Consider the following 23,096-nt stretch of genomic DNA (forward strand, 5'->3'; position numbering starts at 1 on the left):
CTTCGACCTCGATCCCAAATTCTGACCTGTCCATCCGAAGTTCGACAACCCACTCGGTTCCTGTCTTTCCCCTTGTCCTCCCTGTTGTTTCACACACACTCTTTGTCATTCTATCCTGATTACGTGCCCAGCAAACTTTGCCGTTTTGAGTCTAATTTGCCCGGATATTGTTTTTCTGTTCCGGTACAGTTCTTTCGAATGTTCTAGCTTTTACATATGACCAGAATGTGTTTGGGTTTTTTGAGAGCTTTTTCAGTAATATTCTACTGCACACATCATAGGCTTTGTGTGTTGCCCTCTCGTGCTGTGGGCTGTCCTCTGCCCAAACCCCACTTTCATTCGCCATTGGCGCCATCTACACTGTTGGTGAACAGTCCCTGGCAGAATATTCTGTGTCGTACAGAATTGATGGCTTTCGAAATGTACACAATGATTACCTCGTGCGGACGAAGTGCTGTATGGCGCGAACTGCGTACAGTACATATTCGACTGACATCTGCAGAGCTGCCATTTGCTGCCACGCAGGTTTGAAACGTGTCAACGTGCTGCAGAGTCGTGGCCTCTGTACCGCTTGGCATAGAGGCAGCGTACTGCTCCGTGTCATACGACGTCGGAGAGTCGTCCGGAGGAAGGCAGTCAGTGCTTCACTATGTCAAACTGTATTAAATGCTCCTCTGCAAACGTGCAGCTCTGTACAATCTGTGGCAGCAGGGCTGCCAAAATAGTGAGGCACGGGACTTGGAAGTTGTTCTTCAGTTTCCACTGTACTATCTGTTGAAGAAATAAGCAATTCCTCTGGCCATCCCATATCATCGACCGAACCTTATGATCCATTAGTAAGAGAACTGATAAAATTGTCAGTCAAAATTAATGTATATTGAGAATTGTAATAAGAGGTGTAAAGGGCTGACAAAAAAGTAACGCAGGTCGTGTAACGCATTTTATTCGTCTGATGACGTAGAGAATTTCGGAAATCTCATGTACAGGAGACCTGTCAGGGTTACAATTTACTTGTTTAAAATTTGTCAGACACACAGTATTACTTTTTGGAGAATTTATACAGGTTTCTAACTAACTCTGTTTCAGGATTTGCATCCACTATAACTAGCAAAGTTTTTATTGCACTTTAAGGATCCATCTCAAACCATCACTTTGTCCTTCATTAAATCTTGCACTGAGTGGTAGCATCTTCCCATTAGAAAATCACATAACTTGCTTTTTAAAATATTTAGCTTCGTATTCATTATGTCAAACCCTTTTATTTTGTTGTGAATTTTCACGGGTATATATTGAGAAGTCTGAGTGTACAATTTTAAGTGATGTGAGGTAAGTGTAAAGTTTTTTTGTCTTGCCATGATATGAATGTCCAAAATATATTTTTTAATCAGCTCTGTTGCACGGGAGAAAAATCACCTCAAAGAAGTATAATGAGGGGATAGTCCTGAGTTGCCCAAAAATTCGTGCCCTATCTAATGATGGCTTCAAAATAGCTATAGTATGCTGCTTTCCTGGTGTCCTTTTGAGTATCACTGCCTAAAATTTCCATTGCAAGTGCAAGGCTGTTCAATTTATTTGCTAGATTCTCTGTGTGTATTCCAGTTCAAATTTCTATCCAAGTTTATTCCTAGGAATTTGACTTAAGTTCTTCCATTTTCTGCTTATTGTAAGTAATATTTCTGCAGCTTGTGACAGTTTGGTTTTAAAACTCATCTTATAGGTTTTTGAAATGTTCATCATACAGGTCAGCTCCCCCTCCCCCTCCCCCCTCTCTCACCCACTCTCCCTCTCACCCACTCTCCCTCTCACCCACTCTCCCTCTCACCCACTCTCCCTCTCCCTACCTCCCCTCCCTACCTCCCCCCCCCCACACACACTCCCTCTCCTCCTCCCGCCCCCCTCACCTCTATTTAGACTGAAGTTGTTACCAAGTTGCTTAATGTATTCATGACACTCTGCAGTATATTGTCAGCATTTTCATTTTCAGTTAGGGCAGATGTATCCCCTACAAATGAAGTTAGGAAGAGAGTTTCTATTGAAAGGCAAGTCATTTATATGGTATAGGAACAAAATTGGCCCATTGAACCTCGAGGAACACCTTGTGACACAGTTTTCCGCTGTAACAAGTAATCTTCTACATTTGATGTGATTATTACCCTTTGTTTCCTCTCCACGAGATATGATGCGAACCATTTCAAAACAATATCCCCTATTTCGTACCTGTTGAGCTTGAAAAGCAGCAGAGCATGGTTTACAGAGTCTAATGCTTTTGCAAGGCTGCAGAATATCCCTGCAACTTGATTTTCCTATCTAATGGTGAAGTAATTTTTTCGATAAACTCCTTTATGGCTTAGTATTGCAAGTGGAGCTTCTTTCATGTCCGAGCTTCTTTCCTATAATTATTACCATTTTTGTCACAAAACTTGAATTCCTTCAGTTTATTTACTTCAGAGGGTGTTTTACAATTGATATATTCTAGAAGTTACTTAGAAGTTTCGTGTGTCCCATCTCTCATTACCGAGACCGGTGACCGGTCCGTATATTGCCACCGAATGTGTAATGGAGTGTATTAGGTAATTAGGTATCAGAAAAATGGCATTTCTCCCACCTTTGCTATTCTGTCTCCATTATTTTTTGTATTACGAGAACAGCTTCACATTATCGATACCTGGAAGTGCAGTATTTAGTAACGTATGTGCGTTTTCTGTTTCAGCTGTGAAGGCCACGCGCCCACCTGCTCCGGACGAAGTCCTTATTTCTCCCATCACCGGTGAGAAGATCCCAGCCAGCAAGGTGCAGGAGCACATGCGCATCGGGCTCCTGGACCCCCGCTGGGTGGAGCAGCGTGACCGCCAGATACAGGACAAGCTCAACCAGGAGACTGTCTACGCACCAGGTCAGTCACTCTCTCTCTCTCTCTCTCTCTCTCTCTCTCTCTCTCTCTCTCTCTCTCTCTGTGTGTGTGTGTGTGTGTGTGTGTGTGTGTGTGTGTGTGTGTGTGTGTGTGTGTGTGTGTGTGTGTGTGTGTGTTTGTGTGTTTGTTTGTTTGTTTGTTTGTTTGTTTGTTTTCCTCCCCTACCTCTTTGATTTCCAGTCCGTATTACTGACACTCACCTGGTTCCAACTCCTTGTTGCCTGTCTAGTGACTGCTGGGGGGGGAGGGTAACAAAATTTTAATTTTCAGTATTTCATATAATTATTGACCACATTAAAAAAATTAAAATGCTGTCACAATTTCCTTTCTTATTGGCATAATCTTATGTTAAAAGTTTAACTCTGTCAGACCAATATTACCATTAGACTCTGTCTATTTATCTCGCAGCACCATAAGTCTACACACCAGGTCTGTTATTTGGGATGCGCAGTGAACTTTACCCATAATTTGTAACTCTTATGATACTTTTTCTCACTGGTACACACTGACAGAAGGATGAAAGGAAAAAAAAACTTTTATCTTGTACTGCATTTTCGTTGTTCGTAGAATCAAACTGTGACATTTTAATATATTACTTCTTTACTATTAACTCCATTCGCAACAGATTTTACAGGCAATATCCACATATCCCTCTAAGTGTGTCTGCAAAATCGTACCATTGCTGCACACACAGTTGGGGAGGTATCGTGTAAACATCGAGAGGCGTGAAAAACTAGATTTTGCTTAAAATGGAGTGCATATTACCTAACTACATTCATTTTGTGATTAGTAACGAGAGCACTTAATGATTTCTGACAAACTTTAAACACATTTTCAAATCTTTTCTAAACTTTTTCTCATGCGTGTACTCAACATCAAATATTTAACCAGTTAACTCATCTGTAAATGAATCAGAATTGTGAAGCTGTTTCACAAGCAGGAGTTCAGTTCTTTAAAGAATTGCGGTTTACCATTTTTTCTCTAACGTTATTTAACACACTCTGCCGTCCGACAGGTTCTGCAATTGAGGCGAGCTTGAAGCAGCTAGCCGAGCGGCGAACTGATATATTTGGTGTGGGTGACGAAGAAACTGCCATAGGAAAGAAGATAGGTGAGGAAGACAAGAAGAAGGAAGAAAAGGTACGTACTTTATCAGTGGTGAAAAGCCGAGGTTTGTTGTTTTGTTTTTATCTGGTGATCATCTTTTAGTTTCCAATTCAAAAACAACCTCCAAACAAGCTGAATGTGCTGCAAAATTCAAATTAATTCCTCTTGAAACTTGTCATTTCATTCAGTGAACATTATGGTTTCAGTTTTCATTTAGTCTTAGATTAGATTAGATTACCGTATTTACTCGAATCTTAAGCCACACTTTTATTCCGGTTTTTGTAATCCAAAACACCGCCTGCGGCTTAGAATCGAGTGCAAAGTAAGCGGAAGTTCTGAAAAATGTTGGTAGGTGTCGCCACAACTGACTTCCGCCGTCGATTATATGTAGCGCTGCATAGGCATGCTTTGCCGGCACAAAGATAAATACTAGCGCCAAAACCTCTGTGTCAGTAAATAAATTTAAAAAAAAAGCTGGAAGACGAGCTTTTTTCTCCGCCCCGAGTTTCGATCACTGCATTTTCATACATTATCCAACGAAGTAAATACAAATTCCGTATTGTTCATCTTCGAATGTAGCAGCATTTCAATGTACTACGAAAATCCGACTGGCAAGACTGTTTGGGATGTTTTGTCAATATGGCCAACCCTACATTCTGAATTTTTTCCTACCTGTGAGAAGAGATGGTTGCTAATAGGAACTTTTATGAATTGTGAATCACATACAGTATTCTCTTCACCATAAGAATAATACAAATATAAACATTTTGCCGTGTATTCTTTCGTGTTTGCTGCTATCTCATTTAAATCCTGCCTGCCTAATAAACTACGAAACTAGGGTGAGACAACAGCAAACGCAGAATAATATACATATGGGGTCATTCCATGCCAAGTGGTCTAAACCTTCCCACCATCATGTCTCCAATTTTCTTCAAATTTTATCTGTAGCACTAGTCAAGTGCTAAATTAAGTTTCTCAAGATTTCAAGCCTCTAGCTGCAATACTTGCTGATCTACACCCCCTTGTCTGAAGGGTAGTAAGTTCGCATGCGCGCGACATCAGACAAAATGCCATTTTTGGGGTCTCATAAAATTGAAACCAATTCATAAGAATGGTTAGTAAGATGAGACCCTGTACAGTTTTTTGTGCTGATTCAAACGAAATTAATTATAAGATTACTGATGCAAAATCCGGTCAAACAAGTCGACTCAAAGTGTACCCCTAATTCTGTCGTGACTTAATGCGACAAATTTTGACCAATATTCAGACTGCAATAATTTCCTTGCAGATAAAGATATGGACTTGAACTTTTTACCAAGTCTTATCTTTGTGCTGGACATAATACAGCTGGATTTCCAACTACCCAGGCTTTATAGTCGCCTTGCAAAATCTCTTCAAATTTGGCAGTGTCAGCGCAAATGGCTTTATTTACCAAAGTTCAAAGCCCATTACTACAAAATAGTCAGCCTGGATTTAATTGTGAATAGTATCATCTGAAAGAGAAACTCTTGCTCTACGAGATGGATATATTTTTCTTTTGCAACGCTTCCATTAAGTGCTTATTTACTCAGGTCAAAGTATCTTATATTTTGTGTGCGCAGTGCCCTGCGTTGGTCCATGATGGCTGAGCCATTACTGGTTATCACAATAAAACCAGCATCCCCATCGCCATAGGGGCCACGCCCGATAGCCATGCAGTAACAGCCACGGGTGGGTATCTTTACTGCAGGTTCCCAAGCCTGATTACAGGGTGTCTTTACCACAGGATCCCAAGCCTGATTGTGGGTTTCTTTATGCAGGTTCCCAAGCCTGTCTTCCTCAGTTACTTCATCATTCTGGAAGCATCGTTGATTTGCAAGAGAATGCTTTCAGGAAAACTGTATTGCCGACCAGATGATGTCACTGATGGAGCTGGAATAACACCAATGATAAGTTGTTCTGGAATCCAGCAAGTATCACGTCTTAAGGGCCAATAAAATGAACTTGCAGGACCATGAGGATGCATAAAGCTTATGAAAGCATCTTTCTGTTCGACTGAGATTTCAACGATGTTTCCAATCCACCATTTCTTTTCATAAATGCAAGCAACATACTGCCCAGGCTGAAGATCCATGACTTGAACTACTACTTCAGCAGCACTAATTTTGGCCAAAAAAGATGTCGCATCATTAGAAACTCTACTGACCTTAATTGTCGTCATATCAATGGGCAAAAAATGGTGGTTTTCTCTTGTGCCAGCTAGAGTGTGCCCTTGCAGGAATCTTTCTTCTTGAGAAGCTTTTTCTTCTTCAACTTCCTCTTTGCTGATGAAAAAGAATTTGATTCCATTGATATTATCATTGCAGAAGTTGAAAAGATCTTTGGGTGTTAGAATCTGGTTTTCATATGGACGTTGCAAACTTGCTCTTGCTGCCAACCGTTTTGTTGTGCCTCCAATGCCATCACAAGGCGACTTTCCATGGCTTGTTCCAAAGAAATTCCATTCTGCTGTTATTTCAAAATCTTCTTTGTGATAGCATAAGTTGAGAAAATTCTTGAAATTCTTATATTGTGCAGCTGAACCATCACTGAAGTAGTGGATGTGGCTTATTTTGGAAAATTGCATCTTCAGGTAATTGATTACTTTTCCAATGTAAACATGGACAGTAATCGTATCGTGTCGAAGGCAGTCACTAATAACACAAAGATTCACACATTGCACCTCTTCGTTTTCACAGTAGTAGACTACAAATGGATGAACTGTTGCTTGACTGTTTTCCCAGTGAAAGCCTTGCACTGCATCTTGAACAATAAATGAATAGTTTTCAGCAAAATCCATTAGTATTATGAATTCGCCTTCTTTCAAATCAGTTTTGAGAGCTTTCAGGTGCTGGCTTTGATGCTTGGCAATGTAGTGATGACAAGACAGGTTCCAAATTTTTGCTGCAATATCTTCAACATACTCTTCTGTTGAAAGCTGCTTTGTTTCTAAAGTATCCCTGTCGGTATGAATCCATTGTTTGTACTCAATCAGTTCTTCAGGGTCATTATCTTCAAAATATGTTGCAATAACTGCTTCTACACCTTCTGGACCAGGGCAGTTTTCACAACGATGAAGCATACAATCCTTGTTTTCCAAGCTGCAAACAGCTTTGCTAAGAATTTCCTTGTAGTCTTCATTGATTGATGCACCAGTGAGCATAAGCTTGACATTTTGGTGTATTGTACAGACACAAACTGAGTGCATTCCAGCAGAGCCAACTGTAACACACCATTTTGGTCTAAGCTCGCAAAACTTTGAGAAGCCAATTTCTGGTCCATTTTGCTTCTGATAAGACACGTACATTTCCTTCAAATTGCAAAGCAACAACCGCTTTTGCTTGTACACCTTTGTTCCTGAAATTCTCACAGGCACACAGTCTTTCTTCCCTGGACAAAGTCTGCTGAATTCGTCATCTTGAAAAAAGTCATGTACTTTCTGAACAACTTCATCTGAAAGCTTCCTTCCTTGCCGATTTGCTGGAAAAGCTAGAACACCTTGCTCATTCTTCAGTTTTCTCGCTTGCTTTACCATTCTTTCTGATACATTAAATGCTGTTGTCGTATCTTTAATTGTCCAGCTTCTTGGAACCAAGGTCAATATTTGAACTTTTGTCCTACGATTTGACACTTTACATTTTTCTTTCAACTCTTCTATAAGATTATCAAGATCTGCACAATTATTGCATGGGCGACTTTTACTTGAACTTGGCTGTTCATCGTAATTGATTCCTACAGCAGCAGCAATTTGATTCCCAATTAAACTTTGTGCATCCAAGATCTTTCTTTTTGCATAGCTTTGCTTATCTCTTTTACTTAGTTGTCTTCTTTTCAATGGTGAAGCACCAATAAATGATAAACTTTTGTTGATGGCTGGTTCAGTTTCATCCGTTGTGAAATCTTGTTCAGATTGGGTTGATAGTGATGATGAATCTTCTAGCTTTTGGTTCAGTGCCGACATGCAGCGAGGGCAAAGCTTCTGACCAGGTTTTATATCAATCACTTCTTTTTTCTTTAACAGGCAAAGTTTGGCAGCTGTTTCATTATCAAGCAGTCTAAGTCCAGCTTTTACATTGTGATTCCTCTTCTTGAATGGATTGCAACATTTCTTTTGCATCGCTTGATATTCATGTAGGAAGAGGGCTTCATGGTGGAAGCAAATGATGGAATTTTCGTCAAGTTTGGCTTCTGAACGCGAAACAAGCAATTTCTGGTCACATTCTGTGAAATCACTAAACGCTTTGAATCCAGTCTTCTTAGCATAGAAGATAACATGGCACTTCGATGCAGCAGCATCTTTTCCAATTGAACAGGGGGCCAACGATTCTTCTTCTTCATTAACTTCTGACATCTCTCACTGGCCAATCACTGAATAAAACACGAATGAAATATCCAATTATATCAGTAATTCTAAGCGACTATTAAGATTCAAATTCCTAGAAATGAAGAAAAATTAGTGCATCGCGCATACAAAATATAACAACTTTGATGTGAGTTAATGAGTACTTAATGGTCGCGTTGCAAAAAAAACAAATGTCAGTCTTGTAGAGCAAGAGTTTCTCTTTTAGGTGATACTATTCACAAGCAGATTCAGGCCAACTATTTTTTAGTAATTGGCTTGAAACTTTGGTAAATTTTACCGTTTGTGCTGACACTGCCTAATTTGAAGAGATACTGCAGGGCGACCATATGGCCTGGATCATTGCAAATCCGGCTGCATTATGTCTAGCACAAGCATGAAGCTTGGCCAAAAGTTCAAGTCCATATCTTCAACTGCAAGGAAATCATTGCAGTCTTAATATTGGTCAAAATTTGTCGCGTTGTGTCACGACAAATTTTGAAGTATACTTTGAGTCGAGTTATTTGACCGGGGTTTGCATGAGTAATGTTATACATAATTTCGTTGGAATCAGCAAAAAAAACTGTACAGGGTCGCATCTTACTAACCATTCTTATGAATTAGTTTCGATTTTATTAGACTCCAAATATGACATTTTTTTTATGTTGCATGCACACGGACTAAGTACACTTCAGACAAGGGGGTCTAGATCAGCAGCTATTGCAGCTAGAGGCCTGAAATCTTGGGAAACTTACTTCAACACTTGACTAAAGCTACAGTTAAAATTTGACGAAAATTGGAGACCATGATGGTGGGAACTTTTTTCAGTTTTAGACCACTTGGTGTGGAATGACCCTATGGTGTCATGTTTATATTCGTATTATTCTTATGCCTAACAGTGATAGAGTCAGAAATGAAGCACGGCAATTGACTCGATTTTTAAATCTAAGATGACTCTAATTTCTGTGCAGAATGTAATGTACTGAAGAGGCGTCTGCAAAGATTTTCAAACGGAGAAAAATTTTCGCTAAACTCTCGTTCAGAACGTCTTCTATCAAAAGCAGTCTATTATTTGGTTCTTGTTGATCATTATCAAAGAAAGCAGCAGTGTAAGTAACAACAAACAGCAGTCTCTTGCCGTTGTTTTGCTATGAATTGGTTCCTCTCTTTTTTTATTGTAAGTGGCGGTAGCGTGCACGAAAACAAGCCATGCCGCGAGCGGGTACAGGATGTAAACACTCATTATCAGAATGCGACAAACAACTCATGACAGAGTACAGTAATGCATTTTCAGCTTAGAGTGACGTAAACACCTATAACAAAGAGAACGGCACTTACTAGATCAAAGCAAAATAAGCAATCAATTCAAACCAGACGAAGCACTTGAAAAAGGAAAGGTACCCGTATAAATATGGACGGAGTACGTGACGCATAGCAATGGCTACCTAGTAAAGCTTAACTACTAAGCTTACGACCCACTGTAGCTGTATCGTCATTCATTCGACCTAAATTGTGTCTCATATTACAATGGACCAACTTTGTTTCGATTTGGAGGTGTGGTCTAAAACTTTTCTCTCCCCTTGAATTTCGAGTCTCAAATTTCAGGTGCGGCTTAGATTCGGGAAATTTTTTTTCCTTGATTTCGAGTCTCATTTTTCAGGTGCGGCTTAGATTCGAGTAAATACGGTAGATTAGATTAATACTTGTTCCACAGATCATGAATACGACACTTCGTAATGACGTGGAACGTGTCAGGTTAATAAAAGATGTCTGTACAAGATATTACATTACACAAAATATTGCATGACACTAATGTTTAAGTTGGTTTTTTTCCCCTCCCCTAATTTATATCTAAAAATTCAGCCAATGAGTACAGGGAGTTGTCATCTAGAAATTCTTTTAATTTATTTTTAAATGTTGGTTGGCTATCTGTCAGGCTTTCGATGCTCTTTGGTTGGTGACCAAAGACTTTTGTGGCAGCATAATTTACCCCTTTCTGTGCCCAAGTCAGATTTAACCCTGCATAGTGAAGATCATCCTTTCTCCTGGTGTTATAGCTATGCACACTGCTATTACTTTTGAACTGGGTTGGATTATTAATAACAAATTTCAGAAGTGAATATATATATATATACTGTGAGGTTACTGTGAGTATCCCTAGATCCTTAAATAGATGTCTGCAGGATGACCGTGGGTGGGCACCAGCAATTATTATGATTACACGTTTTTGAGCAATGAATACTTTCTACTCAACGATGAATTACCCCAGAATATGATGCCTTATGAAAGCAGTGAATGAAAGTAGGCATAGCAAGCTAATTTACTGAGATTCTTGTCACTAAAATTTGCAATAACCCTAATAGCATACGTAGCTGAACTCAGACATTTCAGCAGACCATCAATGTGTTGCTTCCAGTTTAACCTCTCATCAATGGACACACCTAAAAATTTTGAAAATTCTACCTTAGCTACAGACTTCTGTTCGAGTCTATATTTATTACTGGAGTTGTGCCATTTACTGTACGGAACTGTATATACTGTGTTTTATCAAAATTTAAAGAGAGTCCATTTGCTGAGAACCACTTAATAATTTTGTGAAAAACATCATTTACAATTACATCACTTAGTTCTTGGTTTTTGGATGTTATTGCTATACTTGCATCATCAGCAAAAAAAACTAACTTTGCATCTTCATCAATGTGGAATGGTAAGTCATTAATGTATATCAAGAAGAGTAAAGGACCTAAGACCGAACCCTGTGGGACCCCGTACCTGATAGCCCCCCAGTTTGAGGAATCAGCTGTTCGTTTAACATTACAAGAACCACTTATTTCAACTTTCTGCATTCTTCCAGTTAAGTATGAATTAAACCATTTGTGCGCTGCCCCCCTCAAACCATAATGATTTAGCTTATCTAAAAGAATTCCATGATTTACACAATTAAAGGCCTTTGAGAGATCTCAAGAAATACCAATGGGTGATGTCCGGTTATTCAGAGCATTTAATATTTGATCAGTGAAAGCGTATATAGCATTTTCTGTTGAAAAGCCTTTCTGAAAACCAAATTGACATTTTGTTAGTACTTTATTTTTACAAATATGGGAGGCTACTCTTGAATACATTACTTTCTCAAAAATTTTTGTTATAGCTGTCAGAAGAGATATTGGGCGGTAGTTGTTGACATCCGACGTATCCCCCTTTTTATGCAATGGTTTTACAATGGCATATTTCAGTCTATCGGGGAAAACACCCTGCTCCAAAGAGCTATTACATACGTGGCTGAGAATCCTACTTATTTGTGGGGAACAAGCTTTAAGTACCTTGCTGGAAATGCCATCAATTCTGTAAGACCTTTTACTTTTCAGTGAGTTTATTATTTTATTGATTTCAGAGGGAGAGGTTGGTGGAAACACAGTTGATTCAAACTGCACAGCTATGGCCTCTTCTATTAGTGGCGTTGCCTCTTCTAGTGAAGATCTAGATCCTATTTTCTCCACAACATTTAAAAAATGATTATTGAAGATATTTTCAATTTCTGATTGTTTGTTAGTGCACTTGTCATTTAGTTTTATGGCACTAAAGTCTTCCTGTGCTCTTGGTTGCCCTGTTTCCCTTTCAATAATATTCCAAATTGCTTTAATTTTATTATCAGAGTTACTGATCTCAGACATGATACACATGCTTCTGGACTTTTTAATAACTTTTCTTAGTACCGCACAATAGTTTTTATGATATTGAACAATTTCTGGGTCAGTACTTCCTCTTGCTGTTAGATACAGTTCTCTTTTACGGTTGCAAGATATTCTTATTCCTTTAGTTAGCCAAGGTTTTTTATATGTTTTCTTGGAATTAGGTTTAACTATTTTCTTGGGAAAACAATTTTCAAATACCCTTAAAAATGTATCGTGAAATAAGTTATATTTCAAGTTTGCATCGGGTTCCTTATACACTTCATCCCAGTCTAGCTGCTGTAGGCTTTCCCTAAAGTTTGCAATATTTATATTGTTAATTGAACGCACTGCTTTGAAATTCTGATTTGATATACTGCATGGAGCTATGCCATGTACTGTAACTAGCTGTGCACCGTGATCTGAAAGACCATTCTCAACAGGATAAGCATTTATGTCCTTAAACTTATCTTGGTCTATAAAAAAGTTATCTATCAATGTCCTGCTGTTCTTTGTTATCAGAGTAGGAAAATCAATGACTGAGCTCAAATTGAAAGAACTGAGCAATACTACAAGGTCATTCTTCCTATTACACTCTTTCAGGGAATCAAAATTGAAATCCCCACAAATGATAATTTGCTTCCCCCTGTCTGACAGATAGCACAACAAAGCATCCAAGTTTTCTAGAAATAGCTGGAAATTCCCTGAGGGGGACATATACACTGTTACAATTATGAAAGTGCCATCATTTAGTTTTAGTTCAGTGGCACATGCTTCCATATGTTGCTCTACACAAAATTTTTTAGTTTCTAAATTTTTTACACTGTGGAAGCTTTTGACATATATGGCAACTCCTCCTCTCATCATATTATCTCTACTTACATGTGCAGCTAATTTGTACCCATTGATGCTAACCTTTTGCATATCAGTGACAATGTGATGCTCAGACAGGCATAGTACATCTATTACTTTCTCAGTTTCTATATCTTCTAAACAAAGCAGAAGCTCATCAATTTTATTCTCAATCCCCCAATATTTTGATGAAATATACTAACATTATTTTTCACTTTACTTTTGTGAGTATCTTGAACTTTAATATCTTAAATACTTGCCTGGCTGAGTTTCCCACTGGACACTGATCTTACACTAAAAAAGAGTTTCCACCATGAGATGTAGTTCCTCCCCCCTTTAAATATCCTGCTATCAGCCCAGCCAGTTTACCCTTCCCTTTCTTGTTGAGGTGTAGGCCATGTCTATTATAGTCCCACCTACAGAGTGAATCTACATCTATACTCCGCGAGCCACCTTACGGTGTGTGGCGGAGGGTACTTATTGTACCACTATCTGATCCCCCCTTCCCTGTTCCATTCACGAATTGTGCGTGGAAAGAACGACTGCTTGTAAGTCTCCGTATTTGCTCTAATTTCTCGGATCTTTTCGTTGTGATCATTACGCGAGATATATGTGGGCGGTAGTAATATGTTGCCCATCTCTTCCCGGAATGTGCTCTCTCGTAATTTCGATAATAAACCTCTCCGTATTGCGTAACGCCTTTCTTGAAGTGTCCGCCACTGGAGCTTGTTCAGCATCTCCGTAACGCTCTCGCGCTGACTAAATGTCCCCATGACGAATCGCGCTGCTTTTCGCTGGATCATGTCTATCTCTTCTATTAATCCAACCTGGTAAGGGTCCCATACTGATGAGCAATACTCAAGAATCGGACGAACAAGCGTTTTGTAAGCTACTTCTTTCGTCGATGAGTCACATTTTCTTAGAATTCTTCCTATGAATCTCAACCTGGCGCCTGCTTTTCCCACTATTTGTTTTATGTGATCATTCCACTTCAGATCGCTCCGGATAGTAACTCCTAAGTATTTTACGGTCGTTACCGCTTCCAATGATTTACCACCTATGGCATAATCGTACTGGAATGGATTTCTGCCCCTATGTATGCGCATTATATTACATTTATCTACGTTTAGGGAAAGCTGCCAGCTGTCACACCATGCATTAATCCTCTGCAGGTCCTCCTGGAGTACGTACGAGTCTTCTGATGTTGCTACTTTCTTGTAGACAACCGTGTCATCTGCAAATAGCCTCACGGAGCTACCGATGTTGTCAACTAAGTCATTTATGTATATTGTAAACAATAAAGGTCCTATCACGCTTCCCTGCGGTACTCCCGAAATTACCTCTACATCTGCAGATTTTGAACCGTTAAGAATGACATGTTGTGTTCTTTCTTCTAGGAAATCCTGAATCCAATCACAAACCTGGTCCGATATTCCGTAAGCTCGTATTTTTTTCACTAAACGTAAGTGCGGAACCGTATCAAATGCCTTCCTGAAGTCCAGGAATACGGCATCAATCTGCTCGCCAGTGTCTACGGCACTGTGAATTTCTTGGGCAAATAGGGCGAGCTGAGTTTCACATGATCTCTGTTTGCGGAATCCATGTTGGTTATGATGAAGGAGATTTGTATTATCTAAGAACGTCATAATACGAGAACACAAAACATGTTCCATTATTCTACAACAGATTGACGTAAGCGAAATAGGCCTATAATTATTCGCATCTGATTTATGACCCTTCTTGAAAATGGGAACGACCTGCGCTTTCTTCCAGTCGCTAGGTACTTTACGTTCTTCCAGCGATCTACGATAAATTGCTGATAGAAAGGGGGCAAGTTCTTTAGCATAATCACTGTAGAATCTTAAGGGTATCTCGTCTGGTCCGGATGCTTTTCCGCTACTAAGTGATAGCAGTTGTTTTTCAATTCCGATATCGTTTATTTCAATATTTTCCATTTTGGCGTCCGTGCAACAGGAACCACACCAATGTGTGACCCTGCACCAGATCCAAGTAGCCGTTCCAACTCCAAATTAACTCTCCTGACAGAAGAGCTCAAATGAGGTCGGTCATGGTGCTCCAGAACAGACACAAACCCAACACTGGTATGACTCGATGTTGATGCAATCTGTGCCAGGTCACAGTCTATGCTGTACCCCGGATCTCTGTCAATACTGTTTCCCAGCCCACCCACAATAACCACGGTATCTTCCTTAGTAAAGCCTCTACATAGTGAACCTAAATCCTCTGTAACCTGCCCCAGTCCAGCACTAGGTTTGAAAAAACTTGTGACCTGGTATTCTGACCCTAATTCATCCTGCAGAAGTTGGCCCACACCCCTAGCATGCGAACTACCTAGCAACAAGACTTTCTTTCTCTTTGCAGACTTCCCTACATTCTTATTCAATTTTCTTCTGAAAGCTTGTTGAGCCCTGTCTACATCTACTTCTGTGAGAGGCTCATCAGTTTCTGACTTAGGCAACAGGTCAAACCTATTTTGTACATTAATAACAAAGCTGTCAGAAGAATTTCTTGGCCTGTTCCTTAAGCCTGTTGCCACTTCCCACCCCTGTTTACCCTCCTCCTCCCCCCTTAACCTGCCCAGTTCTCGCCTAGCCTCATCTAACTCAGCCTGAAGGGCAGCAATTTTCCCCTCCTGTTCCACAATCTTTCTATCTCTACTGCATAGCCTACAGAACCACTGATGAGTCTCGCTCATTTTCCCAATTCCCACGCCACTACAATCGCCCCAATGAAAAAAGTTACTACATCCATCGCACCAGACCCCAGAGCTAACAATTCTACGGCACATCAGGCACTTTACACTCATGGTACAAATCGATCTTAGTGACAGAAAAACAATTAAGTTACCGGAAAACAATGAAAATACATGTACGAAAAATTAGGCCTAATCGCGACAATGTAAACAGTGGTTAAGAAATTTATTACCGGAAATTACTTAAGGCATGACGATACTCTACAGATATAAAGGGGCAGCAAACGTATTTAGCACACTACTGTATTTACTCGAATCGAAGCCGCACTTTTTTTCCGGTTTTTGTAATCCAAAAACCCGCCTGCGGCTTAGAATCGAGTGCAAAGTAAACGGAAGCTCTGAAAAATGTTGGTAGGTGCCGCCACAAGTGACTTCTGCCGTCGAATATAGGTAGCGCTGCATAGGCATGCTATGCAGGCACAAAGATAAATACTAGCGCCAAAACCTCCATGTCAGTAAATAAATTAAAAAAATAAGGGTGGAAGACGAGCCTTCTTCTCCGCCCCGAGTTTCGACCACTGCATTTTATACATTATCCAACGAAGTAAATACAAATTCCGTAATGTTCATCTTCGAATGTAGCAGCATTTCAATGTACTACGAAAATCCGACTGGCAAGACTGTTTGGGATGTTTGTCAATATGGCCAACCCTACGTTCTGAATTTTTTCCTACCTGTGAGAAGAGATGGTTGCTAATAGGAACTTTTATGAATTGTGAATCACAACCAGTATTCTCTTCGCCGTAAGAATAATACGAATATAAACATTTTGCCATGCATTCTTTCATGTTTGCTGCTATCTCATTTAAATCCTGCCTGCCTAATAAACTACGAAACTAGGGTGAGACAACAGCAAACGCGGAAGAATATACATATCATGTCATCAGAATGAGATTTTCACTCTGCAGCGGAGTGTGCAGTGATATGAAACTTCCTGGCAGATTAAAACTGTGTGCCCGACCGAGACTTGAACTCGGGACCTTTGCCTTTCGCGGGCAAGTGTTCTACCATCTGAGCTACCGAAGCACGACTCACGCCCGGTACTCACAGCTTTACTTCTGCCAGTACCTCGTCTCCTACCTTCCATACTTTACAGAAGCTCTCCTGCGAAACTTGCGGAACTAGCACTCCTGAAAGAAAGATTCGAGTGCGGCTTAGATTCGAGTAAATACGGTAAACTATCAGTAAATGCACTTAAAATTGCGGTATGAGGTTTAACCTGAAAGCTCAAAAGTTCAGCCTGGCTGCGTATGTAAACAAAACGAACTTTACGTGATTACTGTGAAAATACGCGAGTAAGACAAAAACTTTTAATGGTACGCTTGAAGAGCACTATAATTAACGTAATAAATTAGTTTAAAGTGTTAAAAACAGTTTATTACTACTTAAATTACTTATCTTTACGAGAGCTGTGACTCAAACGTCCGTATAGCAGGCGCAGGGCTACCAACCTGATATTTATTTAATGAGAATGGTCGTGTAAAAAAGAGCTCTCTTATATCTACATCTACATCTGCATTCTCTGTAGTTCAGTGTGAAGTGCACTGCAGGGGGCCTACATGCTCAAGTTTGTTCACATTTCAATTGCATACAGATTGCAGGAAGAATGACACAGTATATGCTTCTGAGTGGCAAGTAATCGAATTTTCTCTACCCAGTTTTGACGGAAGCAGTACAATTGGTCAAAAGTTGAAAGCTCCATTCTGTTTTTGTTTACAATGTTATTTACACCTGGAATGGTGTGTTTCGTTTTAGGTTCTTCATAATCTTACCACCTCCTTGGTTTGAGGCAGACATTTGTGTAGTCCTGTCATTTCAGAATACCTCAGTCTCTCCGTCTCTGCAACTCGTCCCAGGTTACAAGGGCACAGGAATAAGTAATAATTTATCATCAAACAGTAACTTCGTCATTTGTGTCAATAATGACTATATTTCCTCACTAGATTAATGTACAGATTTTGGATTCAAGTTCTTTAACCGAGCATTAACTCACATTTTGTTTGTTCGAAATAGTCTGTGTCTGTAAACGATTACACTATAGAGAAATCGGATTTGAGGAAGGGAACAGAAGTTACTAGGCAGATGTAAACTGACAAATTAATGTAGACCAAATGTAACAAAAGACCAGCATTCAGAATGCTTCCTCCATCCAAAAACTGAGTAAATAATTGTCAGAATAGACTGGTCGAGTATCGAAAGAAGTAAATGACAGAGGATCGTGTGTCGAGGGAAATAGGATGCGGTAGACAAGTGTGAGAGTGAGTTATACCCTGATACCTTAGAGGCTAAGATGGACACAGAGAGCAGTTCACAAGTTTAAGGAATGAGAGGGGTGGACACTCGAGCTACAATAAAAAATTGGGCACAAATGAGCTGTGATGAAAACAGCTCAGACATTTGGGAGCATAAGGTAAGGAAAGAAAGATAAAATACAGGGTGGTTATAATTAAACTTTCGTTACTCCAGCCAGTGTAGGCGCAAATTGTTTGCCTTATGGGTACACAACTTTATATGAACGATGATCAGACTGTGCATTGCAGGTCTGTATTGTTATAAGTGTTAGTGTAACTATGTGAGCATAGGGTCGAAGCACAAGCGTCGATGTGCATCACAGTTGCAGGCAGTCGACGCGGGCCTCGACATGGTGCTGCTATTCGTGAGTATTGACACATCCTCTTTCTGCAAGAACACAATTCGGAATTCAAATTAACTGTCAATTTGGGAGTTGCTCCTGGGAGAGGTTGACTGCCAGTTGTGCCACGAATTGTTGAGGAACTTACGGTTGCCACGACTGAGAAAACTGGATGCAGTGTGCGATCTATGACCAGTGCAGGAGCTGTGCCGTGACTGCTGAATACTCACTCTGTGGCTGACTGTTCAAAATTTGCTGCAAACAATTGTGAAATGGTATCTGTACAAACTTCAGGACTGTCGTGGATGCAGATGGTAATTTAGTATTTTAACACAATTAACAAATGTTACCTACTTTTGTGGACATTGAAATACGTTTCTTTCGATGGCCTATTCATTATTTCTCTTCCGCACGCCCTTACAAACGTTTGCACAAAGTTACATTATTGTAAGACGACTCGTTTGTCGTGGGGCCCTCTCGAGCAGTGATAGCTTAATAATAACCACTGTGTATATAGGAGTATACCGTCGAAAATAATACAAAACTGTATGCCCAAATCTATTTTCCTAGACTTACAGGAATATGGACTCGAAAATACCTACTGCTACTTTTGTATCTCGTATATCGTCAATTTGGGTGTTACATACAGTAATGAAGCGTCAGTAAGAGCTGCAAATAAAAAATGTTTGGGGTAGGATATATTCTCGGCTTCAGAACTAAAATGCCGGCAACGGCACGTGAGCACTCGTGCGCTGCCGCCCGTGGAGTCTCACAAGTAAAATGCGTAGGTGACACTGTAGAATAATGATGTCTCAGATTAATTTTATAATTTTTTAACAACTTTCTCACTGGAAGTTTCTACAACGTCCAACAGAACGCAAGTTCATCAGTGGCAACATTTTCCCTTACACAGGCAAACCATTTTCACACCCCTTAAGGTATTTTATTTTTTATCTCGGCATAGTTTTATTTTCACAGTAAAGTACGTATCAAGTGCATTTATAAATTGTCAGAGTGTTCACAATTTTGTTCACTCCAAATATGTCAGTGGTTCTATTTTTTCAATGGGCTGAAGTAAAAAGTTATTTTTCTTCAAAATTTTTCTTTGTTGTAGTAGCAGCAAGAATTTTCTTTTGGAAGCTACTCCATCATGTTCAAAACTATAAATAGAGATATCTAATATATTGCTGACATTTGAAATTATCACTAACGGTGAGATGACATCAGACTGGGAAGCGAGACACTCGGAGGATCCGAGACGCGGACATTCGGAGACGTGCCCCGCACGGTCCGAGAGTCGGGCAAGCCGCACCGACCGCGATCTGTCGCCAAATTTCTAGCGGCGTAAATGTACCGGCTAATCGAACGTCGACCGTTTTTCCGACAGGTCACCTGGGACGGTCACACGTCCAGTGTGGAGGCCGCGACGAGAGCCGCTCGAGCTAATATCACGTTGGAGGAGCAGATCCACCAGATTCACAAAGTGAAGGGCCTGCTACCGGACGAGGAGAAGGAGAAGATAGGACCGAAGCCCGTGGCGGCCGGCCGCAGCGGCGGCATGCAGCAGCAGGTGCAGCAGCAGCAGCAGCAACAGCAACAACAGCAGCAGCAGCAGCAGCCGCCTGCTCCCCCGGGTCCACCTCCGGGGATGCGCTCTGGTCCGCAGAATCCCCCCATCCCCGGTGTGCCGATGGGCAAACAACCTCCGGTCACGACGTCGGCACCTCCGCCGCCGAAGCCACCGCCTCCGGTTCCCCCCGTGCAGCCTCCGCCTCCACCTCCGAGGCCGGCTGTGCCGCCCGTCCCGCCGATGGCACCGGTCCCACCGCCGCCCGGGCTGCTGGCGCCGCAGCCGGGCATGATGATGGTGCCCATGAGCCGGCCGCCGATCATGGGTGAGTAGTGGCCCGTATTTACTCATAACTAAGCCGCACTTTTTTTCTGGTTTTTGTAATCCAAAAAACCGCCTGCGGCTCAGAATCGAGTGCAAAGTAAGTGGAATTTCTGAAAAATGTTGGTAGGTGCTGCCACAACTAACTTCTGCTGTCGAATATATGTAGCGCTACACAGGCGTGCTTTGCAGGCACAAAGATAAATACTGGCGCCAAAACCTCTGTGTCAGTAAATAAATTAAAAAAAAAAAGGTGGAAGACGAGCTTTTTTCTCCACTCCGAGTTTCGACCACTGCATTTTCATACATTATCTGACGAAGTAAATACAAATTCCGTATTATTCATCTTCGAATGTAGCAGCATTTCAACGTATTATGAAAATCCGACTGGCGTGACTGTTTGGGATGTTTGTCAATATGGCCAACCCTACGTTCTGAATTTTTTCCTACCTGTGAGAAGAGATGGTTGCTAATTGGAACTTTTATGAATTGTAAATCACATGCAGTATTCTCTTCACCATAAGAATAATACGAATATAAACATTTTGCCATGTATTCTTTTGTGTCTGCTGCTATCTCATTTAAATCCTGTCTGTCTAATAAACTACGAAACTAGAGTGAGACAACAGCAAACACGGAAGAATATACATGTCATGCCGTGTTTATATTCGTATTATTCTTATGCCTAATAGTGATACAGTCAGAAATGAAGCACGGCAATTGACTAGATTTTTAAATCTAAGATGACTAATTTCTGTGCAGAATCTAATGTACAAAAGAGGCGTCTGCAAAGATTTTCGAATGAAGAAAAATTTTCACTAAACTCTCGTTCAGAACATCTTCTATCATATGCAGTCTGTTATTTGGTTCTTGTTGATCATTATCAAAGAAAGCAGCAGTGTAAGTAACAAAAAATAGCAGTCTCTTGCCATTGTTGCACTAATGAGAGAATTCCTCTCTTTTTTTTTTTTATTGTAACCGGCGGTAGCGCGCACAAAAGCAAGCCGTGCCACGAGCGGCGACAAGTGGTAAACACTCATTATCAGAATGCGACAAACAATGCGTGACACAGTACAGTAATGCATTTTCAGCTTAGAGTGACGTTAACACCTATAACAAAGAGAACGGCACTTATCAGATCAAAGAAAAATAAGCAACCGATTCAAACCAGACGAAGCACGTGAAAAAGGAAGGGTATCCCTATAAATACGAATGGAGTGCCTGACGCATAGCAATGGTTACCTGGTAAAGCTTAACTGCTTAGTTTACGACTCGAACCAAACTACTGTAGCTGTATCGTCATTCATTCGACTTAAATTGTGCCTCGTATTACAATAGACCAACTTTGTTTCGATTTGGAGGTGCAGCCTAAAACTTTTCTCTCCCCTTGAATTTAGAGTCCCAAATTTCAGGTTTGGCGTAGATTCGGGAATTTTTTTTCCCTTGATTTCGAGTCTCATTTTTTAGGTTCAGCTTAGATTCGAGTATATATGGTATTCCTATGTTATTTTTATTATTATTATTGAAAACTTGAACAATGAGCAACTGTGCTGTCATTCCACAGCTACTGTCAGATGCCAAGCAGTTATGTGACAATAAAAAAATGTTATTGTCTGAGATGCACTTTTGACCAAAAGCTTTCAGGAAAGGTGCAGAACGTAAGCAGTACTTTGTTAGGCAGTACATCCTGGGTATTCATTTGTAAAAGCGCTCGATGTCATCATCGTAGTTTCTTTTGAAAGGAGTCAGATGTGGGAATAATGTGTTATTTTGAGGAGGTGATAGTTAACAGCTGTAATGAGTTGTTGAGAAATTATTATGAAGGTACACAATATTGTATGTGAATATTTCCTTCTGTACCGCAAAAGAAAGATGAAACTGTCTTCTCACATGACGTACAATATCCTTTACTGAAACAGTGCTCCGCTATCGCAGTTCTATCTTGCTAGCCCAGATGCGGACCTCACACTGTCCGTCTGGGCAGTATACCTCATTCCACACTCTTAAGGAACCTTGTTTACACCTCGTTTCGTGAGGCAGAGAATGTCTTTGACAGGCCCTAACAAATTCCCGTTTTGCTGGGGGACGAAAGACACGTCTGCTGTGATGTATGTGGCGGACTCCTCTGACCGTCTGAGTGATACCACTAAAGTACGGCAAGAAAGCTGCCATAATGGCTGCTTCGGTATCTTTATTTTGTCCTTCGACTGGAGTAGTCGTCTTCAGAATGTGCGACGAATTTGGCTTTCAGAATGTCCGTTCTTTTGGAATACTGTCGGTATTGTACATGGCTTGTGATCTGTGGATGAGCAATATGACTCATGTTGTGCAGGAAGGTGACAACTTTCAGTCTACAAATATAACTCGGTGTGAGTAGACTTGTGATGCACGCGTTCAGAATTGAAACGTCTGGGAAGGCTAGTGCGCCACCTGACTCTACCTCTTTCGTAAATTGAATATTTGAATGAAGTGGTTTTAGATTTTGAAGAAAGTAATTTGTTAAATGTATCAGCAGCAAAAGCTGAAGAGTGTAATATCCTACTTTAAAAACAGTCTTTTATTACAGGTTGCCTAACATACATGTGCGGATGGATATGTGTGTGTGTGTGTGTGTGTGTGTGTGTGTGTGTGTGTGTGTGTGTGTGTGTGTGTGTGTGTGTGTGTGCAAGTGTATACCTGTCCTTTTTTCCCCCTAAGGTAAGTCTTTCCGCTCCCGGGATTGGAATGACTCCTTGCCCTCTCCCTTAAAACCCACATCCTTTCGTCTTTCCCTCTCCTTCCCTCTTTCCTGATGAGGCAACAGTTTGTTGCGAAAGCTGGAATTTTGTGTGTATATTTGTGTTTGTTTGTGTGTCTGTCGACCTGCCAGCACTTTCATTTGGTAAGTCACATCATCTTTTTATTA

General features: G+C 40.5%; 1 protein-coding gene across 2 annotated transcripts in view; it reads left to right on the forward strand.

Annotated features, from left to right (window-relative positions):
* The window catches only part of LOC126428466 (splicing factor 3A subunit 1), a 96,549-nt gene that overhangs the window by 44,583 nt on the left and 28,870 nt on the right, over positions 1-23,096 (forward strand). For both annotated transcript variants that reach the window (XM_050090399.1, XM_050090400.1), the window contains exons 9-11: positions 2,711-2,893; positions 3,927-4,051; positions 19,688-20,195. In XM_050090399.1, the coding sequence (XP_049946356.1) occupies positions 2,711-2,893; positions 3,927-4,051; positions 19,688-20,195 (816 nt within the window). The remainder of the gene's footprint in view (positions 1-2,710; positions 2,894-3,926; positions 4,052-19,687; positions 20,196-23,096) is intronic.

This window comes from Schistocerca serialis, chromosome 12 (genome assembly GCF_023864345.2).
Source record: "Schistocerca serialis cubense isolate TAMUIC-IGC-003099 chromosome 12, iqSchSeri2.2, whole genome shotgun sequence".
Classification (NCBI taxonomy): Eukaryota; Metazoa; Arthropoda; class Insecta; order Orthoptera; family Acrididae; genus Schistocerca; species Schistocerca serialis.